At 54.0% G+C, this 19,493-nt stretch overlaps 9 protein-coding genes across 9 annotated transcripts; 5 read left to right on the top strand and 4 right to left on the bottom strand.

The window, feature by feature from the left end:
• Positions 1-1,095: 1,095 nt before the first annotated feature.
• CLAFUR5_10299 (uncharacterized protein) lies at positions 1,096-2,154 on the top strand (the record flags this gene model as incomplete). Its single annotated transcript, XM_047909447.1, has 1 exon — positions 1,096-2,154. One exon carries the CDS (start codon positions 1,096-1,098, stop codon positions 2,152-2,154), a length of 1,059 nt encoding a protein of 352 aa, XP_047764651.1.
• Positions 2,155-2,344: 190 nt separating this feature from the next.
• Positions 2,345-4,433, bottom strand: CLAFUR5_10298 (uncharacterized protein; the record flags this gene model as incomplete). The annotated part of the gene is made up of 8 exons (XM_047909446.1): positions 2,345-2,863; positions 2,926-2,964; positions 3,163-3,302; positions 3,353-3,485; positions 3,610-3,641; positions 3,691-4,048; positions 4,101-4,265; positions 4,317-4,433. The coding sequence occupies 8 exons, from the start codon at positions 4,431-4,433 to the stop codon at positions 2,345-2,347; spliced, it is 1,503 nt and encodes a 500-aa protein (XP_047764650.1).
• Positions 4,434-5,577: 1,144 nt separating this feature from the next.
• Positions 5,578-7,830, bottom strand: CLAFUR5_10297 (tRNA (guanine(26)-N(2))-dimethyltransferase; the record flags this gene model as incomplete). The annotated part of the gene is made up of 2 exons (XM_047909445.1): positions 5,578-7,116; positions 7,219-7,830. 2 exons carry the CDS (start codon positions 7,828-7,830, stop codon positions 5,578-5,580), a joined length of 2,151 nt encoding a protein of 716 aa, XP_047764142.1.
• A 666-nt stretch (positions 7,831-8,496) lies between these two features.
• CLAFUR5_10296 (uncharacterized protein) lies at positions 8,497-10,651 on the top strand (the record flags this gene model as incomplete). Its single annotated transcript, XM_047909444.1, has 2 exons — positions 8,497-8,548; positions 8,661-10,651. 2 exons carry the CDS (start codon positions 8,497-8,499, stop codon positions 10,649-10,651), a joined length of 2,043 nt encoding a protein of 680 aa, XP_047764562.1.
• A 178-nt stretch (positions 10,652-10,829) lies between these two features.
• Positions 10,830-11,602, top strand: CLAFUR5_10295 (uncharacterized protein; the record flags this gene model as incomplete). The annotated part of the gene is made up of 4 exons (XM_047909443.1): positions 10,830-10,888; positions 10,940-10,967; positions 11,061-11,334; positions 11,415-11,602. The coding sequence occupies 4 exons, from the start codon at positions 10,830-10,832 to the stop codon at positions 11,600-11,602; spliced, it is 549 nt and encodes a 182-aa protein (XP_047764595.1).
• Positions 11,603-12,013: 411 nt separating this feature from the next.
• CLAFUR5_10294 (Metal-dependent hydrolase lscR) lies at positions 12,014-13,314 on the top strand (the record flags this gene model as incomplete). Its single annotated transcript, XM_047909442.1, has 2 exons — positions 12,014-12,268; positions 12,337-13,314. The coding sequence occupies 2 exons, from the start codon at positions 12,014-12,016 to the stop codon at positions 13,312-13,314; spliced, it is 1,233 nt and encodes a 410-aa protein (XP_047764567.1).
• A 326-nt stretch (positions 13,315-13,640) lies between these two features.
• CLAFUR5_20308 (uncharacterized protein) lies at positions 13,641-15,696 on the bottom strand (the record flags this gene model as incomplete). The annotated part of the gene is made up of 4 exons (XM_059463144.1): positions 13,641-13,883; positions 13,942-14,183; positions 14,241-14,380; positions 14,996-15,696. 4 exons carry the CDS (start codon positions 15,694-15,696, stop codon positions 13,641-13,643), a joined length of 1,326 nt encoding a protein of 441 aa, XP_059319059.1.
• An 888-nt stretch (positions 15,697-16,584) lies between these two features.
• Positions 16,585-17,422, bottom strand: CLAFUR5_10293 (uncharacterized protein; the record flags this gene model as incomplete). Its single annotated transcript, XM_047909441.1, has 2 exons — positions 16,585-17,293; positions 17,346-17,422. 2 exons carry the CDS (start codon positions 17,420-17,422, stop codon positions 16,585-16,587), a joined length of 786 nt encoding a protein of 261 aa, XP_047764560.1.
• Positions 17,423-17,802: 380 nt separating this feature from the next.
• Positions 17,803-19,342, top strand: CLAFUR5_10292 (uncharacterized protein; the record flags this gene model as incomplete). The annotated part of the gene is made up of 2 exons (XM_047909440.1): positions 17,803-17,935; positions 18,015-19,342. The coding sequence occupies 2 exons, from the start codon at positions 17,803-17,805 to the stop codon at positions 19,340-19,342; spliced, it is 1,461 nt and encodes a 486-aa protein (XP_047764558.1).
• Between the last annotated feature and the right edge of the window lie 151 nt (positions 19,343-19,493).

Raw genomic sequence — 19,493 nt, 5'->3', positions numbered from 1 at the left:
TGTTCCGCTCGACTTTGTGCTTGAATTGGTGCCAGCGGATCGGGGAGTTCCTACTTTGGCTGAGTATGCGGCGCTGGTATCACTTGCGACAAGCTGCTTCTTTTCCAGCTTGGCCAGGACCGCGACAATGAACGTCTGGCAACGTCATAATTCCACGGACTGCACGGCGGCCTTCACCTTAGCTCTATCGGTCTCGGAGATGCCACCGACTTTAGACAAGGTCTCAATCCCACGACTGCCGATCCTCTTGTTGTCTTCGATGTGTACAGAATACCCTTTGCCGGACTGGTCGCCTTGTGGGCCTCCTTTGACGTGGTACCAAGTGCACTTCGGATTTCCAGGCGCTCGCAGGATTAAGATCAAGTGTTGAGTGTCTCCAGGACGTCTCCGGTTGCAAAAGCCAACATAGACCTCTAGCGATATATTCAGATAAGGGAGTTGATGTAGGGGATGCTGACTGGTAGGATACTGGATGATGGAATTGCTGTGATCTAATCTATCTTGCCCTCCAGGCGCATCGATCTACTGTTGTATCCCTCGTGTATACAGGCGCCGGGGCGTCATCAGCGGCACAGCCTGCAACCAGAGCGCCAGCGACCATCGGTATACCATTTTGAGAGCCCTCGAGGGCCTCACAAATAGCGAGGCTTACGTATCTAGTTGGCACACTCCATCTGGGCGTGTCGTTCATCGCTGAGCTACAGCAGACGCTGGACATTTCGAAAATGCTTGCGTGGCCTGACCTACTGCATCCACCGCAACTGGCGCACCTAACGTGTTGGAAGCAGACAACCACATGCTCGACCGATCGCATCGTCCCACTGGGGTCGTATCGCTTTGAGAGGCACAGCGGATGATACGCAGCGTCTCGCTCATAGTCAGCGCTTCGTGACTCGTGGTGACAGAGGCACAGCACGAACAGTTCTTGTTGGCATGTGCTTTGCCACATAAGCTTCAAGGTTTATGCCGAGAATCGGCCGTTGAAGCGCACGCACCTGCCCTGACAACTTGCAAGACAGGGCAATCTTGACTCGAATAATTACTCTTCTGTTCATCACAAGACTCGACAATTCCTAGCTATCAATCGTTTCCAAGATGAGAAGCCCAGCAGCGAGCAAATCGGAGACGGGAAACAAGACCACCAAAGGAAGCCGCGCCTCACATCCTGATCCATTCATCGTCGTGGCAAAACGAGCACAGAAGCAGAGCCTCATCTTGCTCCACGGCCACGGCAGCAATGGCGAAAAGTTCGGACTCGAGTTCCTCAAAAGCCACACCTCGATGACGTGTGGCCATGATGGTGTCCCCATGACTATGGCAGACCACTTTCCAGATATGAAGTTCATCTTTCCCACAGCCAAGAAACGACGCGCCAAATGGTATAATCGGGCGACCATCAACCAGTGGTTCGACAGTGTACCGATTGATGAGCAAGATGGCCACGGCGTGACCAAAGAAGAGGAAGAGTGGCAGCTTGACGGCCTGAGAGAAACGCGGGCAGCAATCAGGGCGATCATTGATGGGGAAGTGGCAAACTTCGGTGCTTGCAATGTGTTCATCGGTGGTCTGAGTCAGGGCTGTGCTATGAGCTTACATGTGCTGCTGAGCCACGAAGGAATTACGGACGATGCAGCGCCTCTTGGTGGCTTTGTCGGGATGAGTGGTTGGTTACCTTACGCGACAGCCATTGAGCGAATTCTGCAAGGACAACCCCCGGACGATGAGAATGACGAAGACGACGACGATGAGGACGATGTCCTTGGCCCTTCTAGCGACGCCGAGGCCGACGAACATGATCCATTTGCAAGTGGCGACGACCATGACAACCACGACATCGCCCCAACCACACAGACCGGCAATGATTCAGTCCCCACCCGTGTTTGTAACTTCGTCCGAGACAATATGGATCTTCCACCACTAAACACTTCAGATCCGCTCTGTCTCAGGACCCTGGTATTTCTTGGCCACGGCAAGAGTGACGAGAAAGTGAAGATGATCAAAGGGCAGAAGGCGGTGCAGTGCCTGAGAGACATGGGTGTGGACGTGACGTGGAAGGACTACGATGAGGGCCACTGGTACAAAGTGCCCGAGGAGATCGATGACATTGTAGAATTTCTGCAAACTCGGCTGTTAGACTGCAGTAGTTCTGCGTAGCATCGGACTGAGCGGCATTCCAAACCCTTTCACAAGTCGCTTCTATGCTGTTGCCTATCCATGTGCAATAATCAGTCCGTAACCATACGCTTAAGGGATGCTGAGAAGTAGATTGAAAAATTTCTATCCGGCACAGGTCTACCAAGACAGAACCGATGATACCGCTGCCCTATCAGCGCGAGTCCATTCCTCACGCTCCCCGCCTCAACCACCGCTTCCCAAACCCTCTCCCTGAGAAAGCACTCATCTTCACCAAGAACGGACCCCGGTCAATCGTGTTAATAACAACAAACCCACTCGGAAATGTGAAATGACTCCACGTCCCAAAATCCCACGTCGCCACACCTCCTCCCGGCTCATCATCATCACCCGGGAACACATCAAAGAACGCAATCTCCTCGACTCCACCGCCAGTAGGATCATCAGGAATACTGCTGACATCCAAGATTCTGAGACCGGCCTGGTAGTTCGATTGATATGCGAGGCCGCTGTGGACGAACTGATTGTGGTCGACAGATTGGACGGAGGACTTGTAGAAGCCGGTGTTGACGGGGTTTTCGAGGGATGTGATGTCGAAGATGAAAGTGGCGGGGAAGCCGTCGTCAGAGGGGCCCGGGTTGGTCTCGCCTGGGGAGATGACGCCTTCGTCGAGTTCGTCGTCGAGGAGGAGGTGGGTTTGCCAGTTGGGGTCGAGGATCCAGCCTTGGTGCTGTGGAAGACGTTAGCCATTATACTATTCTAGTGGAGGGGAATGACGAGGGGATGGCTGACAGTGTAGGACGCTCCGACGTAGGGAGTCTTCGAGATGATCTAAAAGATTTGGGAGTCAGTACATAGTATTGGCGAGAAAGCGCAGAGCAATAGAACCGCAACAGAGCTAGCAGTCTCCCAGCACGACCCTATAGGGGCCTGCTGTCGTGCGCGTTGTCGTGTGTATAAGACAAGTAAGCAATTTTGAGACACTGCTAGCTCCGCCGCAACTGTATGTACTCCCTGGAATTTACTCACGGTGGAGGCGTTGGGGCCTTCTTTGTCGGTTACGTCGTAGATTGTCAAGGTGTCTTCGTTGTAGCCGTAGCAGATGTCACGGCCGTTGTACTTTTCGTCTGGGCCGCGGTAGACGATGCATTGCGCATCGTGGACGTAGCCTTCGAGTGGTCAGTAATGTTCTATGTCAGATAGTAAATCATAGACTCACCATCTTGTGGAGCACATCCTGGGGAGTAAGGGTTGGCTGGGTCGTCCATATTGATAAAGATGAGCCCAGATGCACATGCATCAGTTCTCGGCGCAGCACCAACAGCCACTGCATAGTTCTTCTCCTCGTTCACCTAAACAGAAGGATCAGCCATACTCGGATACCACGTGGCAATGTCTCAGCAACCGCTACTAAGCTGGGGATGCCACGCGCATGTTCCAGACAGGCGATGCCTTCTGCCCTTCGGATTTACTCACCACGACGTTGTGTGATCGACCGATTGGTAGATCTGTAATCATGTAAGTCTGAGTACTCAAGAAGTGCAGCTGCAGTTATACCATTGAACAAACTCGTCACCTCAGTGGCCGAATCGAAGACCTTTGGCGAAGCTGGATCAATATCAAGCAACTTCTTCATATCGAAGATCTGAATGCCGTGGCTCTCAGCCTCAGAGCCAATAATGAGGTAGTCGCCATTGGCCTTAATCTCCTTCCAGATGACAGGCTCGGCACCAGGTGTCACGGGCAGGCGGCCGAGGTATGCGAAAGATCCGCCCGGGAGGACCTCGAGGAATGCTGTGCCCTCCGTCTGTCCGATACCAACAAACTCGCGGCCATCGATTACTACACCCCATGAGCCAGAGCCTTCGCTGGCAGGGCCGCCGATCTCAGCGTGGGTTTTGAAGTCGTACATGTCCTGTGGCTAGGTTTAGCAAGTGAAGTTCAGGAACGGAGTCTGTTTGACCCACGATGCCGCTGCATTTGTAGGTCTGATCAGCATCACCAGGTACTGCTTCTGCCTTGCCGTCTATGCATTCGACCTTTGCGCGGCGTGCATTTGCGCGGCCCTCGCTGAAGCCAGCCCACTTCTTACTGTCGTAGTGGCCAGCAGCTCTGTGACGAGCCCATGCAGACTAAGTTCCATCAGCATCCTGCGCAAGTTACAAGATGTTGGCATTGTTTACCTCCTTCGCCTCCATCATCTTTGCCATGACTTCACCAGAGTCATATTGCTCCTCTGTGTATTGAGCAGCAGATGCCAGCACTGGCAGCGCAGCCGCCGTAAAAGTCGTAAGCTTCATCTTGACCGTGACCTTGACGAAACAAGCTGGAAATACTGAAGAAAGCTACAACACTTACACCCACCCACCTTCATAACACAACACTGGTACAGCTCCATACCTCGCTGCAGACACCACACCAACCGTCCCACAGTCCCACCACTGTGTACTTTCGTGCTTTCATGCCAACTCGCGAGCTCGTGTGTGGTGCGCACCAACCACAGTAACGGTGTTGACATGATTGCGATAGTGATGGATCGTCACTGCAATGAGACCTTCCTATCACGGGTCGTCCGTGCAATTAAGCAAGAGGTAGCTGCAAAACGCTGTGCTGGGCAGCGCTTGAGAAGTCTTGGTTGTTGCTGGCCGCAACCGCTCATTTGTTTTCCATTGCCTTGGCGCAGGGAGACGTTGCGGCTCTGGGGCGTAGTGGCCGGCTGGGCAGGGACCAACCGATATTGTTCTTAGGCGAGGTGGGACCAATTGTTGCGTCTTATGCAGGATATGTTACGAAGAGGGTCTTCGTGTCAGTGGCGAGTTAGAGAAACGAAGGGTATCCGAGCACCGACACTCGACGGATAGTCGGTTGTGTGACGACCAAGTGGAAGAGTCGTCGTCGCATGCCTTCGAGCATCTTGGCTTTTGCGGTACCTTCAAGTCACTCACGGCAGGCTAGTCGATCAGACACCCGGTCCCATGACTTGATCAGGAAGGTGCTGGGCCAATAGCATACCATCCAGAGATGCAAGTACGGCCTCCTCCGGCCACAGAGATAAGGTGCAAGTGAGGTAGCATCACCGAGCAGCCAAGCACAGCTAATGCATGACAATACGATGCTTTTGTGGACGAGCAGATGAGGTACGATGTTTACTTAGATGCCGTGCTTGTCTCGCGTGGTGATGTCGCGAGCCGTGTGAAAAGTGCTGGAGTTGCACGAGCGCGGCAACGGCTCGGCAACGATGTGGTGTGCGAGCCGAAAGGTCGCAAGCAGACCGAACAGCAGCATTGGAGGAGAAGTTCGACTGGGGACTTCAACCATCTTATGTTCGTGCATGAGCATATTTGGGCGAGTATCCAGCTTGGCACACTCAGTGCCAAATCAGTGCCCTGGACGGAATACAGTATTACAAACGGAGTGATGCATTGCACGACGCGCTTGCACAGCTTAAGCACTCCCTTTCGCCTTGGTCATCGGACCCCAATTCTCCCTCGGGTTCTGCTGGTACCTAACCAAACGTTTACCCCCAGGCCTCTCCTTATCCTTTCCCAAACCCTCATCAAAGACCACCTTCAAGCTCTTGGTCTCGTCAGCCATTATCTTTCGTCCAGGCGTGTTCTCCTTAAGATCTTTGATGGGCGATTTCTGGCGAACCCACTCGCGCATCATCTCCCAGATCACACTCCATGGCGCATCTGTCTTGATGGAGCCAGCTTGACAGTGAGAACGCGTCGCACGGTATCCCAAATGTCGTAGAGCGCCATTGATGGCGGCTGCAGATGGTGCGACGCAGTGGATGACCTTCGAGACTGCCGACGGGTTGAAGAAGAAGGGATGTGCATCGACGGCCTCTGCGGGTACCTGGGGGATCATCTCATCGCCTTCTTTGCGATCTTTCTTCGGGATGTATCGCGTGGCCGCCTCGTTGACCAGTAACTCATCGAGAGCGGTGGAGAGCATGCCCTCAAGTCGTGGCTTCGTCTCATACACACTACTATCGGCCTCTTCAAGATCCTCGAGCAGCTTCTCTATGAAAGCGCCGTTGTGCAGTGGACCACCCCACATAGGTCCGGCGATATGAGTCTTGAATCCGCAATGCCTGCATTCTTTGTCCGCTTCGACTTGGCCGATCCCGTGCTTGAACGTGTCGGCACGGTTCTTAGCAGTTTGTTTTGTGTTACGCCCGATCATGCTGGTAGTCCAGGCACCACAGCCAGCATCGCAGCAGGCGACATACATTGTCTTGCCAGCGAGGTACTTGACATCGGCTGGGCTCTTGCGTACCCTGATGAATGTCCGTGCATAGAAGTCAATGCTCAGGGATAGGAGAGGCTCGATTGCGATGCCGATGGCAGCGGCGGCCTTGGCGATGGAGCCAATGATAAGGCGAAGGCCAGCCTCATGGCAGTATGGTCCCTTCGCGGGCATGCCTCCGTACAGAGAGTACGTTTTCTCGCAGTAGCCAGCCGATGCGAACACGCCGGAGTCGGTGCAGGTGACACAGAGCAAGCCACCATCGTTGAGAGCCTGCAGTGCAGCGTTGATGAACGGTGCCGCTGTGCCGTATGGATCCAGGTCGATCACGTCGTACTTCTTGGAGACGTGGTTCGGTCCATGCGCTCCAGTAGATGGGTATGCCACGCTGTACATATGGCCTATTGCGTCGCCAGTATTCGGTGTGATCTTTGAAGTCAAGCCATTGTGTGCGATGTTCAGTGCCATACTCTTTGTAGCATTCGGGTTCATATCGTTGGCGACCACACTAGAGGTGAATGGGATCTCCTTGGCATAGCGGAGGGCTCGTAGGCCCGTTGCTGATAGAGCGTCCAGTATGCTGAAGCGCGGTCCGTTGATTTTTGCATCCCCGTTGGTGGCTGTATGGCTCTGCGCATCGGTCTCCTGCGCGGTGTATGCAGTTTCTGGCTTGTCCACAATGACAGTCACATCAGGCTCACTGTCCGCCTCGCCATTGCCGTTCGTGAGTACCTATCAGACTCGTCAGCCATGGTGTACATGCGCGTCGTGCAGTGGCCATCTCCACGCTTCAATTCGCATCCATGCTACCGTCGGACGCCCGAGACTACTTACCTCGCTGTTAGCTGGTGTAGGCTTCCCATCTTCTGCCTTTCTCAGCTTCTGCGCGCCGCCATCGTCCAGAGTCTCATCTTGCTTACTCCATGCCAGCTTTCGCTTCTTATGCTGCTTCTTGCTGTGCCGCTCCTTGTTCCTATCGTTGCGCAGCCTCTTTCGCTCCATCCAGTCTTCACCAAAAGCCTTGATCGAGAGCACACTCAAGTCGCGGTTGAACTGCTGGATCGGGTTGTAGAACACGTTCTGCGCCTTCTCTCCCTCGGCCAATTTCGCTTGCGGATCGACATGCTTTTGCGTGTTTGGCGGGATCAAGATGTATGCGCCTCCCTCCCTGATGGTCTCATATGTCTTTCCTTCATGCTCGACGAGTTGGCCGACTGCGGGAGGTGCGCTGAGAGGCACGGGCGGCGATGAGGTGGTCGGGGGCGCTTCGTCGGTGGCCATGCTTCGAGTGAAAATGTGACTTGCTATGCTGCTCGGCCTCGAATGTCGCTGAGATGAGAGGCGAATGAAATGGTACTTAGCTGTGATATGATTGTGCGATGCCAGTCCTACAAATGCTCTGATTGCGCGCTGCAGCATCAGTTTCGCGCAGGAAGCAGCAATCATATCACGAGAAGGTCATCACGAGAGCTCAGAAGCATCTTCAGTTTTTGAGACGCACCCGACTGACCGGCGACCGCGCGTTGAGACTCAAAGATGGCGCGACTTCAACTTTCGGCAGCGACGAATCACCCTGTCCTTCACTTTCACATCACCAGCGGCCACCTCCATCTCTACCGTAGAGTGTACTACTGGGCGTCCGCCGCGCTCCTCAGACGGTCATGGCATCTGATCGTGGTCGTGGTGGAGCTCGCGCGAGCCACTGTTGCGACGACGGACTCACGTCTCGATCTCATGCTCAACTACTCATCAGATTTCAGCTGACAATCTGCCTTGGTCGCGACACATGCGGCAACTCTTGATAGGACTGTATTCCTGGCAATTGTTACACTGCAGCAATGGCGTTGACGGACTCGTGCCTCCTCCTCGCTTATGATTGACCCCAACTATGGCTACGCTGTGTGCACCCAACTACGACATTGACCAACTGACACTGAACGTGTAGTACTTTGGCGGTTCCAAGGCAGTGTTGGGAGAGGCTTATGCTGGAGGCGACATTGGCTTCAGCTCCAGTCGTATACAGCAGTCCGGTCAGCAAGAGCATCGGCGCCATACAACCCTTGTCCCACTCCACCATCTATCGAGGCAAGCGAACAGCCTCTCGCAACCGACATGCAAGAAGAACAGCCACAGCTCAGCAAAGTACTCCAGCTGAACCGTCCAAGTGAGTACCGATCTGACAGAAAAGAATGCCTTGTTCCAAAACTTCCCTCGCGATTCCTGCCGTCTGCTTCTGCCGTCGTGCAGACTATTGCTAACAAATATGAATTACGTAGCCCTAGGTGAAGATGGCAAAGAGATCAGACTCATCACACTCCGATGGGTCGAAGTCAAGCCTCAGCAAAGCGAGACAAGTGAGCTCGAAGTGCACGACGCTTTGAGCTGCGACCTCGAGAACTGTCCTTTCCACGGCCATGATGCTTTGCCAGGTGTGGGCGACTCCGCTGCCCATCTTCCTCCAGCCAACAGCTACGTAGCGCTGAGCTACACGTGGAATCAAGATGGACATGTCAAAGATCTGAAAGTCAATGGTCACACCGTCAGCATTGGTAAAAACCTCGCAGATGCTATCCAGGTGTTCCAGCGAACTCACCTAGCCAAGGACGGCTACAAACTCTGGGCGGATGCACTTTGTATTGACCAGAGCAGTATCATCGAGCGAAATCGTGAAGTGCCTCGCATGCGTGAGATCTACCAGCGAGCAAGATATGTGTTCAGTTGGCTGGGTCCGGCCGAAGATGATAGCGATCTGGTTCTGGACTTCGTTAATGGACTCAGCGCTGTCTGGAATGCTAACGAACAGAGCGCGAGAAGTTTCTTGCAAACAACTCTTACAGCTCAAGGTCACCGCTTATTTAAAGCAATGACGAGGTTCATCCAACGTCGGTACTGGTTGCGCGTTTGGGTCATACAAGAGCTGGCTCTCGGCTCGGACGACAGCCTAATATTCTGCGGCAATCGAAGCACAACATGGGGCAACATCCTGCTGACTTATCGAGCTTGCAACCTGCGGCTTCGAGAATTTGGCAGTGCGCTCGCAGATGTCTTCCAAGATGAGTTCACAAAGCTACCTTCCAATGTCCGCGAGCACTACTGGCGAGAAATGATCTACTGGCAATGGGGCAAAGTTGAGGCGTTCAGCGAGATCCAGGAGCAAGTTCGAGCAGGAAACCCGATCCTAACCAAGCTCGTTGTCAGCCGGACTCGACACAGTGGATGCACGAGGCCCGAAGACAAGGTTTACGGTGTGCTAGGGCTCCTCAATAAGAGCATATCCTCGCGTTTACATACCGACTACAGCTTGCCTTACATTGATACGTATCGCATGTTCGCAAGAGCGTGCATCGAAGGCGAGCAAAACCTCGAAGTCCTACACTGGTGTGGTAACGATTCGTGGACCACGGGACACACGCGACCTTTCGAAGAGGACCAGCCTTCTTGGGTGCCGGACCTGAGCTTCTCCAAGAGAGTCATGAATGCACGACACGAGCCAGATTACAATGCCCATGGAGCTACCAAGCCGGAAGTATCGTTCCCTGACGATGGTCGCGTTTTAACCGCCAAAGGTGTTTTGTTCGACATCCTCGACGGCGTCGGCGGCAACAGAGTTCGAGAAGACGACTTCAGCCAAGCCAACGACATAGTCTCCTCAACATCGAACGCCAACGGCTATGGTAGTACTGAGGCGGCGGCGGAAGCTTTCTGGCGGGCGTTGCTGGGCAACCGAGATCGCGCCGGCCAGACCGCACCAGCTAGCTACTCATGCTTGCTCGACTCCTTGATCATGGAAGACCCTGCTTCATCACCACCACCGGACGACAGTGAGTTTCCGCAAGATCTCTTGTGGCACGTGCACCTTTTCTTCAAGCGTCATGCCGACTTCGTGCTCTGCGGACGACCGCTGAGAGACTACTTCCGAGACCATGGGTCGTTTGCAGACGCACCAGATCGCCGCGTGGCGTTGATCGAGCACTTCAGGACCGAAGGCGAGCAGTACTTTAACCCTTTCAGGCGCATGATGGATTTTATGTGGTCGCGGCGTTTCGCGCAGACCAAGGACGGCTACATTGCTGTCGTACCCAACTTGGCGAAGCCGGGGGATGTGATTGCTGTGCTGTATGGCAGCAGTTATCCTATCCTCTTGCGGCCATTCAGGGGCAAGTATAAGGTAGTGGGGCATTGCTTTGTGCAAGGTATCATGGATGGTGAAGTGCTTGACATGATCGCTAGTGGGGTGATGAGCGCTGTCGATGTTCACATGAGCTGATCTTCACTTGGAAGGCACTGCGACCTTGCACACAGCAAATCTGTTTCACATCAGCTGTCTGCGACTCGGGGACTCGCTTAGCACTTCAAACCGTATCCCGCCGCTCGGCACTAGATATCTCACTCCGCCATATCCTCACAACGACGACAACATTTACACCACACACAAACCGCCAAACATGTCAAATGAGACCATCGACATGACTGGCGAGGACGAGCGCAACGCCAAGCGACGGCGGTATGATCACCACAGCAGGTCAGCAAGTGGTTCGACTAACGACTCTCACAGCTTCTCGAGTAACATCATCACCCTCAACGTCGGTTCACCACCCGAGACATTGACCGCGCACGAGGACCGACTTCGAGAGAAGTCAAGCTTCTTCCGTGCTGCTCTTGATAAACACTGACAGGAGGGAAAAACGGGCTTCATTGAGCTTTCTGAGGATACCGCCGAGATTGTGGCCACATACTTGGACTGGCTCTATGGCGCTCCCGTGGCTCAACTCGAACCTGTGACCGGAGCGTTTGATAACCAGCTGGCCAAACTTCACATCCATCTCGCGAAGCTATACGTCTTCGGCGAGAAGGTACAAGACGATGCCTTTTGCGATGCTGTACTAGCGACACTGGCGGCACAGATGGACCGACTAAGTCCAACTGAGGGACGGGTCATGCCTGCTTCGGGTGTGTATTTCATCGCATCGTGTATGACGGAACATGCAAGGGCTCACCTGCACGTCGTTTTCTCGTCGACATGGCCTCAGAGGCGAGGAAGGATACTTGGGCGAACGAGAACCACAGGGACCGGCCAGTCGAATTCTATCAGGACCTGTTTGATGTGCTGTGGCAGAAGCGGCAGATAGAGCCAAGAAAATCGTTCTACGATCGTAAGAAGAAGTGGATGAAGAAGAACATCGGGGCAGAGAGCGCCACGATGAGCGATGACAAGTGAGCGTATGATCTGGTTACAATCGCAGCGGATCTGGAGACAGGGGAGAAAAAGTTGATGGTACTGTACAGCGACACGCAGCCTCAGGCAGTACAGGGCAGAAGTTAGCCTCTTGATTGATCAAATTTGGGAGCCAGTTGACAAACACGCCACGATAGCTTCAGACAAACTCTGTAAAAGTTTGAGGACAACAAAGATTAGTTCTCTTGCCAGTCATCACCCCCTGAGGTATCGTCACTAAACAGCTTCGGTTGAACTTTGTCCCGTGTCTCAGATCGAAGTTCAAGATATCGACCATTGCATCTTCTTAACTCCGTTGATACTACATCGCAAAGGCAGCAGACTTGCATCGTGATCGCGTTATAGCGTTGTCCTTATTCATTGCTTTTGGCGTTCCGGGGGTCATTCTTTACCATGTCCATGCCTTCGCTTTTGCTTCGCACCTCACGAACCAGCATAGCCTGCGCATCACGAAACCTTCGAACAACCACAAACCCCTACCTCTCGTCAGCTCGCGCGATGACTTCCATCTCCACCACCACTCCCTCGAATCCTCGACCAGCACCCGATGATGTCTCTGTCAAAACTCATCATAATAAGGGCAAGAAGGGCTTCACCAACCCATGGCCCTCGTTCCGCGAGATGAACTTCTGGACTATCATGCGCTGGGTATGGCTCTAATCAGACCCGTTGCTCGTTGTTCTTGGTGTGGAGCGAACATCTGACTTGGGAGGCAGGTATGGCTCGGAAAGATAGAAGGAACACGCTCCGATCCCGACCTCACAGGGCCCTTGCCCCCAGTACGCAAGTCTAACTTCCTTCCAACACGAGAAACAGCGACTTTACGCGCAACATGGCTAGGTCACGCATGCTCCTACCTCGAATTCCCCAACGGCCTCCGCGTCCTCTTCGATCCAGTGTTCGAGGAGAGGTGTAGTCCTTTCAGCTTCGCGGGCCCGAAGCGGTATACGAAAGCCCCGTGCCAGGTGGAGGATCTGCCGTTTGTGGATGTTTTGGTGATAAGTCATAATCACTATGATCATATGAGTTGGCCCACACTACAGGCGTTGAGGAAGAGATTCCCGGATGTGCAGGTTCTCACGCCGTTGGGGAACAAGCAGTGGTTCAAGGAGGGAGGCTTCAGGAATGTAGAACAGATGGATTGGTGGGAGGAGCGGGAAGTCAAGGTAGAGGTAGAGGGTAAAGAGATGGAAGCGAGGATAGGGTGTTTACCAGCACAACATACCTCCGCACGCTTCGGATGGGATAAGGGTGAGAGACTTTGGGGCAGTTTCAGTATCGAAGCTGGAGGGAAGAATGTGTGGTTCGCAGGTGATACTGGGTATAGAACAGTGCCGAAGCTGGGCAAGGGAGAGGACGATTATGGAGAGGCGCATAAGGATCTGCCGCATTGTCCAGCATTTGAGCAGATTGGGGAGTTGAGGGGCCCTTTTGATTTGGGACTGATACCGATTGGAGCGTATGAGCCAAGGTGGCTGATGTCGCCGGTGCATGCGAATCCGTATGATAGTGTTGACATCTATGTCGAGACCAAGTGTGAGAGGGCATTGGGGATACATTGGGGGACGTGGGTGTTGACGGAGGAGGAGGTGTTGGAGCCACCGCGGATGCTGAAGGAGGCGTTGAAGAGGAAGGGCTTGAAAGAGGAGGGAGCTTTTGAGGTTTGTGATATTGGTGAGTCGAGGGAATATTGATTACACCACAGTAACAAGCAAAGCTTGCTTGAACACACTATAGCGGACCTCTAGCAGCGAGTCCCCAAGGGCTGTGGGCAAAGTTCGTTGCCCGCCAAACGCGTCGTCCACCCTCGTCAAACATATTATTGCTTGAACCGTCCGGCGTGCTACAGCGAAGTATAGTAGTAGCGACCTACACGAAGCGCTCGCGCGTCACCTTACCCGATAATTTTGAAGACCTAGACCACAAAGGTTGGTCGTCGCAATGATCCACCCGGCAATGAACTTTATCAACAGCCCTCGCCCGATGCTGCTCGAGATGATGCTCGTCGGCCCCCAGCATCCTACCAACTGCCGTCAGCGAACTCACTCAGCGGATGGCTGGCGATATCTCCAAGATAAAGACTATTGCACGAAAGAGTATCGTTAGACGCTGCCTTCTCAGCAGTGCTCCCGTCCCCCATGGTCAAGGCTAGCTGGTTCAGGATCGCATCGGTCGTCTGCATGTTCAGCGGCGCCATAAGAATATTAGCGTCACGAGCAAGGTCATAATGGAAATTGAGGCCATCAGGACCGATTTTGACCAGCTAGCCAAATACAGGTCAGCCTCAATTTGGGGTGCCCATCGACGAGATCAGCACTTACGTGGTTGACATTGGTCCACGCACGGAGCGTCGGCAGTTCTCGGGTGCCGTATATGCCGTTGGTTGGTGGATTGTAAAAGTCTTTGGTCGAGTGGTGAACAATGGCAGACGTTCGCGCCAGTCTGGCGAAAGCTCTGGACATGGTCTGGTAATACACCTGCTGATACTGCTTGTTTCGATGTATACAAGCAAGCGGGTTACTATCGTCCGTGCTGTTGTTGTACAGCCCAAGGTCTTCCGGCCCTATGCCAATATCAGACTCAAGTCCGTCTCAAGGCTTGAAAAGCGGAGAAGACTTACAAACATTCCAGATGGTCATCCACCGATTCTCGCAGTTCCTCGCAATATTCTGGGCAGCCTTTGAGCCACCTCTGGTATAGAACAGTGCGTTGCCATCGAGGGTGGTCGGATTCAGAACATGGCGAAGGAACCACTCCTCCCTGTACATCAGTCTTAGCTTACAACCATCTGAGTAGTCCACATTGGCATCTGTCCAGGTCGATTGCGGCAGCGAAGAGATGATGGTCGCAGACACAATAAGCAACATCAGCCGGAGCCTCAACTTGGCTAGAATCATCCTCGAAAGAGCAGGAGAAGCTAAAAGAAAAGCCGAGGTGAACGACTGTAGCGAGCACTGGGGGTCAATGACTTATGCAACTATTGACGTTATAGAGCTCTTGCGAACCACCGCGCAATGCTCTCTGCTCAGATGCTCACACAAGCATGCAGTACCCAATGGCAGAGGGCCAAGCGTGAAGTCGGGCTTTAGTCTTGGTCCAAAAGTTTCCAAAGTCAGGGCCTCGAAGCACGAGTATGTCTCTTCCCGTCTGCGGCACACTTGCGTACTCCTCAGTTTCTGCTTTGATGCTTTGCCTACGTCACTCAAAGTGATGCCGTGGCCTGTTTGTGCCAACGTCACGACATGCGACACACAATGCTTCCTCTATGCACCACCACTGTGCTCATCTTCGGCCTTGCTCTCCTGCTCCGTCTTGTGCTTCTTGCTGCTCTTGCGCTCCTGACTGCTTGGCTTTTCGCAAGTCTTGTGCGCCTACTTGCCTTTATGCTCCTTGCTGACCTTGTGAATCTTCCAGTCCTTCACCTGGCACTCTTTACCGCAGTAGTGAGTGACCTTGCACTTGCTGCACGAAGAGAGCACCGTCTCACGCCATCCCTTCGGGATGCCACAAGTCTGGCAGACTGGCCCACGGATGTATAGATCGTAGAACTTGGTGTACTGCTCAGGTGTGGCCTGAGTAGCGGCGTTGATGGCCTTCTGCCGGGCTGCTGCGTAGTCTTTGCTGGTGGGGTTGATGTCTTGAAGTGCCCGAACATCAGCAAGCTCGAGTCTGGCGTATGCCTCCATCGCCCTCAGATCCTCCTCACTCAAGCTCTGGATATCGCCGCGAGAGAACATGACTTCGCCGTCTGAGGTGGCAACGGAGTTGCCGAAGGTGGGAGAGTTGGGGTCGATGTCAAGTGAGAGCAGACGCAAGGTCTCGTTGTCGGGGGACTGCATGAGCTCGCTGAAGTCATCGCAGATGAAGCCGCGCAATGGGAATCCCAGCTGAGCGGTGAGCGGCAGCGGGATGTGGAATGCATAGTTGTAAGTGTCGCGGCGAAGCGGCAGACCATCCATGACGAGAGGGACTCGGCCGTTACCGATGCCTTCGTCTCTGAACATGATCTTGACGAAGTTGGGGTCATGGACGACCTTGACGCCGCAGAGCCAATTGGCTGGATGTTCGGGTGCCATGTCTGAGCTGCGGATGGTGTTAGTGCAGCTGGCAGCTATCAGTGATTGAGATTGACAGAGCTTACCTTTGATGTCTCGTGGTAGTGATATCGCCCTGCGTGAGATTGAGGTGGTCGATTGGTGGTCTGTGAGGTGGTGTGGTGGAATGTTCAGCTTGCGTGGTGCTGGTGAAAACAAAGTGTGTTGCCGCCAGAAGAAGAAGTAAGACGCATGAAGAAACCTCGAGTCGATGGCTGCCTACGCACGGTCAACATTGCAAACGCAGTGAATGCATACTCTGGACAATAGGAGCGTCGGGTCAGGCCAGCACCTTTTAGCCAATTCTTGTCTTGATGTGATCGTTGTCGAGGTGGCTCAGTAGATAAGAGAAAAGAACTCCATGTCGACAAATAGGCTTACAGAGATGAGAGCTCTGAGCGTTGAATATCACATGCCAACGGCCACTCCGCCCGCGATTCAGCTGTTTGTTAGCCTGGCCTCGATGATGGTGTATAGACTGTTGCTGGCTGAAAATAATCGGTGAGGTTATCACATGCCTGTAGTCTTTCGAGGACGCTAGTTCTTGCTAAATCAGTGTCGTCGACAAGGGTGTGAGTCTGGACCAGAGTCTGACGGACAGCAATCCGATCCACTAGTTCGCTGTCATGCTCCGCGATTTGGTCGTCCGATGCCTCAGCCGTCATTCTCCAGCCCAGATGCTGCTGTTGGGAGCGACGAGAGGTCACTGAAGTATCAAATGCGGCTTTGCAATTGGTCTCTTTTACTTTCTAGGACTCTCCATAGACTGTACAGAAGCATTCCACCGACAAGGTCCCAACTCCTCAACACCATTGCTATACTGCCCAGGAAAGAAGACCCATTCATTCATGATACACACCACCCCCTGTTCTACCTCCCACCCAAGTCCTCGGTAAACATACTCCTCCTCTCCGTCGGACTATTCTCATTACTCCCATTCGTATGCAAACTGCTCTGATTCTTCCGATGCGCACTAGGGCCTCTCCCGCCAGTCGCACCTTTGTACCCCGTATCCACGTCCGGCCTCGGACTCACGCTCCTCAAACTCATGTTACTCGCCTCCGCCGCATTGCCGAAAGGATTCAGCTTCGCGCCTCCACCATGCACCTCCTCGTCATACCTCTCGTCCAGCTCCCGTTGTCGACTCCTACTCCTTCCTCGCCCTGCTTCAATGCCGCCGACTCCTACACTATCGCTATGCGCATGTCCATACCCAGAGCCTCCGTAGGGGCCGTGTCCGGGATCTTGGAGGCCGAGCTCTTGCTCCTCGTAGTATCCGCTCGCTTCGTTGTCGACGCGCGCATCCCATGCCTCGTCGGGGTCGAGAGGTCCGAAACCTCGCCGTCCACCTGATCGTCTCGAGCCGCCTGCGTCGTAGCTGGTGCTTTCGTATGCGCCGCCTGCTGTGCGGCCTGAGCCTGAGCCGCGGATGCCATTCCACTTGTCTACTACCCAGTCTTTGATGCCGTTCGGTGCAGGGGCGGGAGCGCGGTAGATGTTGTCTTGCTGGCTGTTTTTCGAGAAGGAGTTGAGGTTCGGGGGAGGCAGGCCTAGTTTCCGTGCGCGGGAGTGCGTGTAGCTGGCCGGGTGGTGTTAGTGGTGTTGCTGGTGGGGCGGATGGTGTGTCCTACCCTACGTAGCCTCCTCCAGCTGCGATGACTACTACGACAAGGATTATGAGGAAGACTGCCCAGCCTGAAATCGCCATTGCGGATGTTTCAGCACATGCGATTGGAAGCGGATGCTTGGTGGCTGGAGTCGGCTGGCGGGTCGATGATCGCGTGCGGCGTCGGTTTGTCGCCCGATTATGTTCTCAAAGTGTGTTCAAGCGATGGTTTGGCGACTCAATGTCTGTAGGTGACGTTCAGCAATGTGTTGGTGCAGTGTTCAAAGGCTGAGGCGCCAGATGCATGTGTCGCCGTGCTCTCCCAAGACTCCCATGTCATCCCGCCCAATCCTTCCGCAGCCAAACGACCCTGAAATAGCTCGTGGATGATGGCACCGCTGCTTCTGTGACGCCCTTCAGCCTCCATACATGTATAACAGACATGCATCTCCACCTCACCTCTCGTCTTCATCATCTTCACGATGGGCTCCGACGCATCGTCACCAGCACACACGGAAGGCCAGATTGATGGTCGCCCCGTCAGCTTCTACTACAAGCGCGCCGACGGCGACAATGAGGAGACAAAGCTGAGCTGGACAGACGGCTACAAAGTGTGTGAGTGATCGCAATGGCCATCACTATCATGCACATGGTCTGTGATCGCAGTATGTGCGTGCTCACACGCGTCACTCAGATCCATCCTCCACATGGCACGACATCCCCGCCAAAAGCATCCTCGCCATAGCCCCAACAGGGCATCACAACACGGAAAAGGCGGACTATCATTTTCTATATGTCGAGGACAACCCCAATGCACAGGATGATACCTCAGCCTCGCCTGTGGTCTTTCGATCTTGCATCGTTACGAACCCTCCTTCGTGGCTAGTTCAGGACGAGTCTTTGCCCTCCGGCAAGTCTTGTTTCGAGTTTCGATATGATCGATCTGATGTTTTGCCAAACTTCCACATCGTTGTGTCGACTGGCTCAGGCACGGGACAGGCGAAGTCTGTCTGGGAACAGCTTGTCAAGCCGATGCTGGACTACGTTCAGCGCAACCAAGACAAGCCCGCGAATGAGTATCAACTGCACTTTACTACTTCGGAGTCGAGCGTTGCGGACCTCACCCAGGATGTTCTCTTGCCGCAAGCCGACCTGGGTGTGGCACAGTCTGTGTTAATGATGAGCGGAGACGGTGGTATCGTGGATGTCGTTAACACTCTGCTTTCGAGCGAGCGCAGCAAGAACTACAAGAAGCCGAACTTGTCAGTATTGCCACTGGGCACAGGCAATGCCTTGGCCCACAGTTCTGGAATTACCGCAGATAACACGTTGGGATTGAAGTCCTGGTTTAAAGGAGAGCCAAAAGAGCTGCCACTCTTCGCTGCCAGCTTCTCGCAAGGCGCTCGAGCTTTGTTCGACGGAGCAAGGCAAGAACGCGAATTGCATGCATTCAATGGCGTACTAACAGCGCACGGTGCAGTCGTATGCTCATGGGGTCTCCACGCCGGTCTCGTGGCAGACAGCGATACTGCAGAATATCGCAAGTTCGGCGCCGAGCGCTTCAAGATGGCGGCGAAGGAAGCTCTGTTCCCTAGCGATGGCTCGCCGCCGCACAGATATCAAGGCCATGTTGGTGTCCAACGTTCTGGCAAGAAGGGCTGGCGGACGATTCGTCAAGGACAGCACGGCTACATCCTGGCAACCATGGTCAGCCAGCTTGAGAAAGGGTTCACGATCAGTCCTGCATCCAAGCCACTAGATGCCATACTTCGTTTGATTCACTTTGGCCCACTGAGTGGTGAAGGTGCGATGGACATCATGACCAAGGCGTACCAAGGTGGACAGCATGTCGAAGACGAGCGCGTTGGATACGAAGAGATCGAAGCCTTGCGCATCGAGTTCTTAGAAGGCGATGCTCGTTGGCGTCGGGTCTGCATAGATGGCAAGATCATTCGCGTTGAGAAGGGTGGCTGGGTGGAAGTTCGCGCTGGACAGAAGGGCGTCGTCGATTTGATCGCATGACCCACACTCGCGCCAGCCTCGCACAACGATTGCTCCAGTGTATTTCCGAGGCTTCGCGGCCGGCTGAGGCAGTGAGGTCCGCAAAATCTCGTTCGGTTGCACCAGCTGGCGCGCGCCAAAAGGGACAGCCATGACCCTCTTCATCATCTCC

Source organism: Fulvia fulva, chromosome 7, assembly GCF_020509005.1.
Source record: "Fulvia fulva chromosome 7, complete sequence".
NCBI classification, from domain to species: domain Eukaryota; kingdom Fungi; phylum Ascomycota; class Dothideomycetes; order Mycosphaerellales; family Mycosphaerellaceae; genus Fulvia; species Fulvia fulva.
Note: the sequence above shows the minus strand (reverse complement) of the source record. Positions and strands in the feature narration are given on the sequence as shown.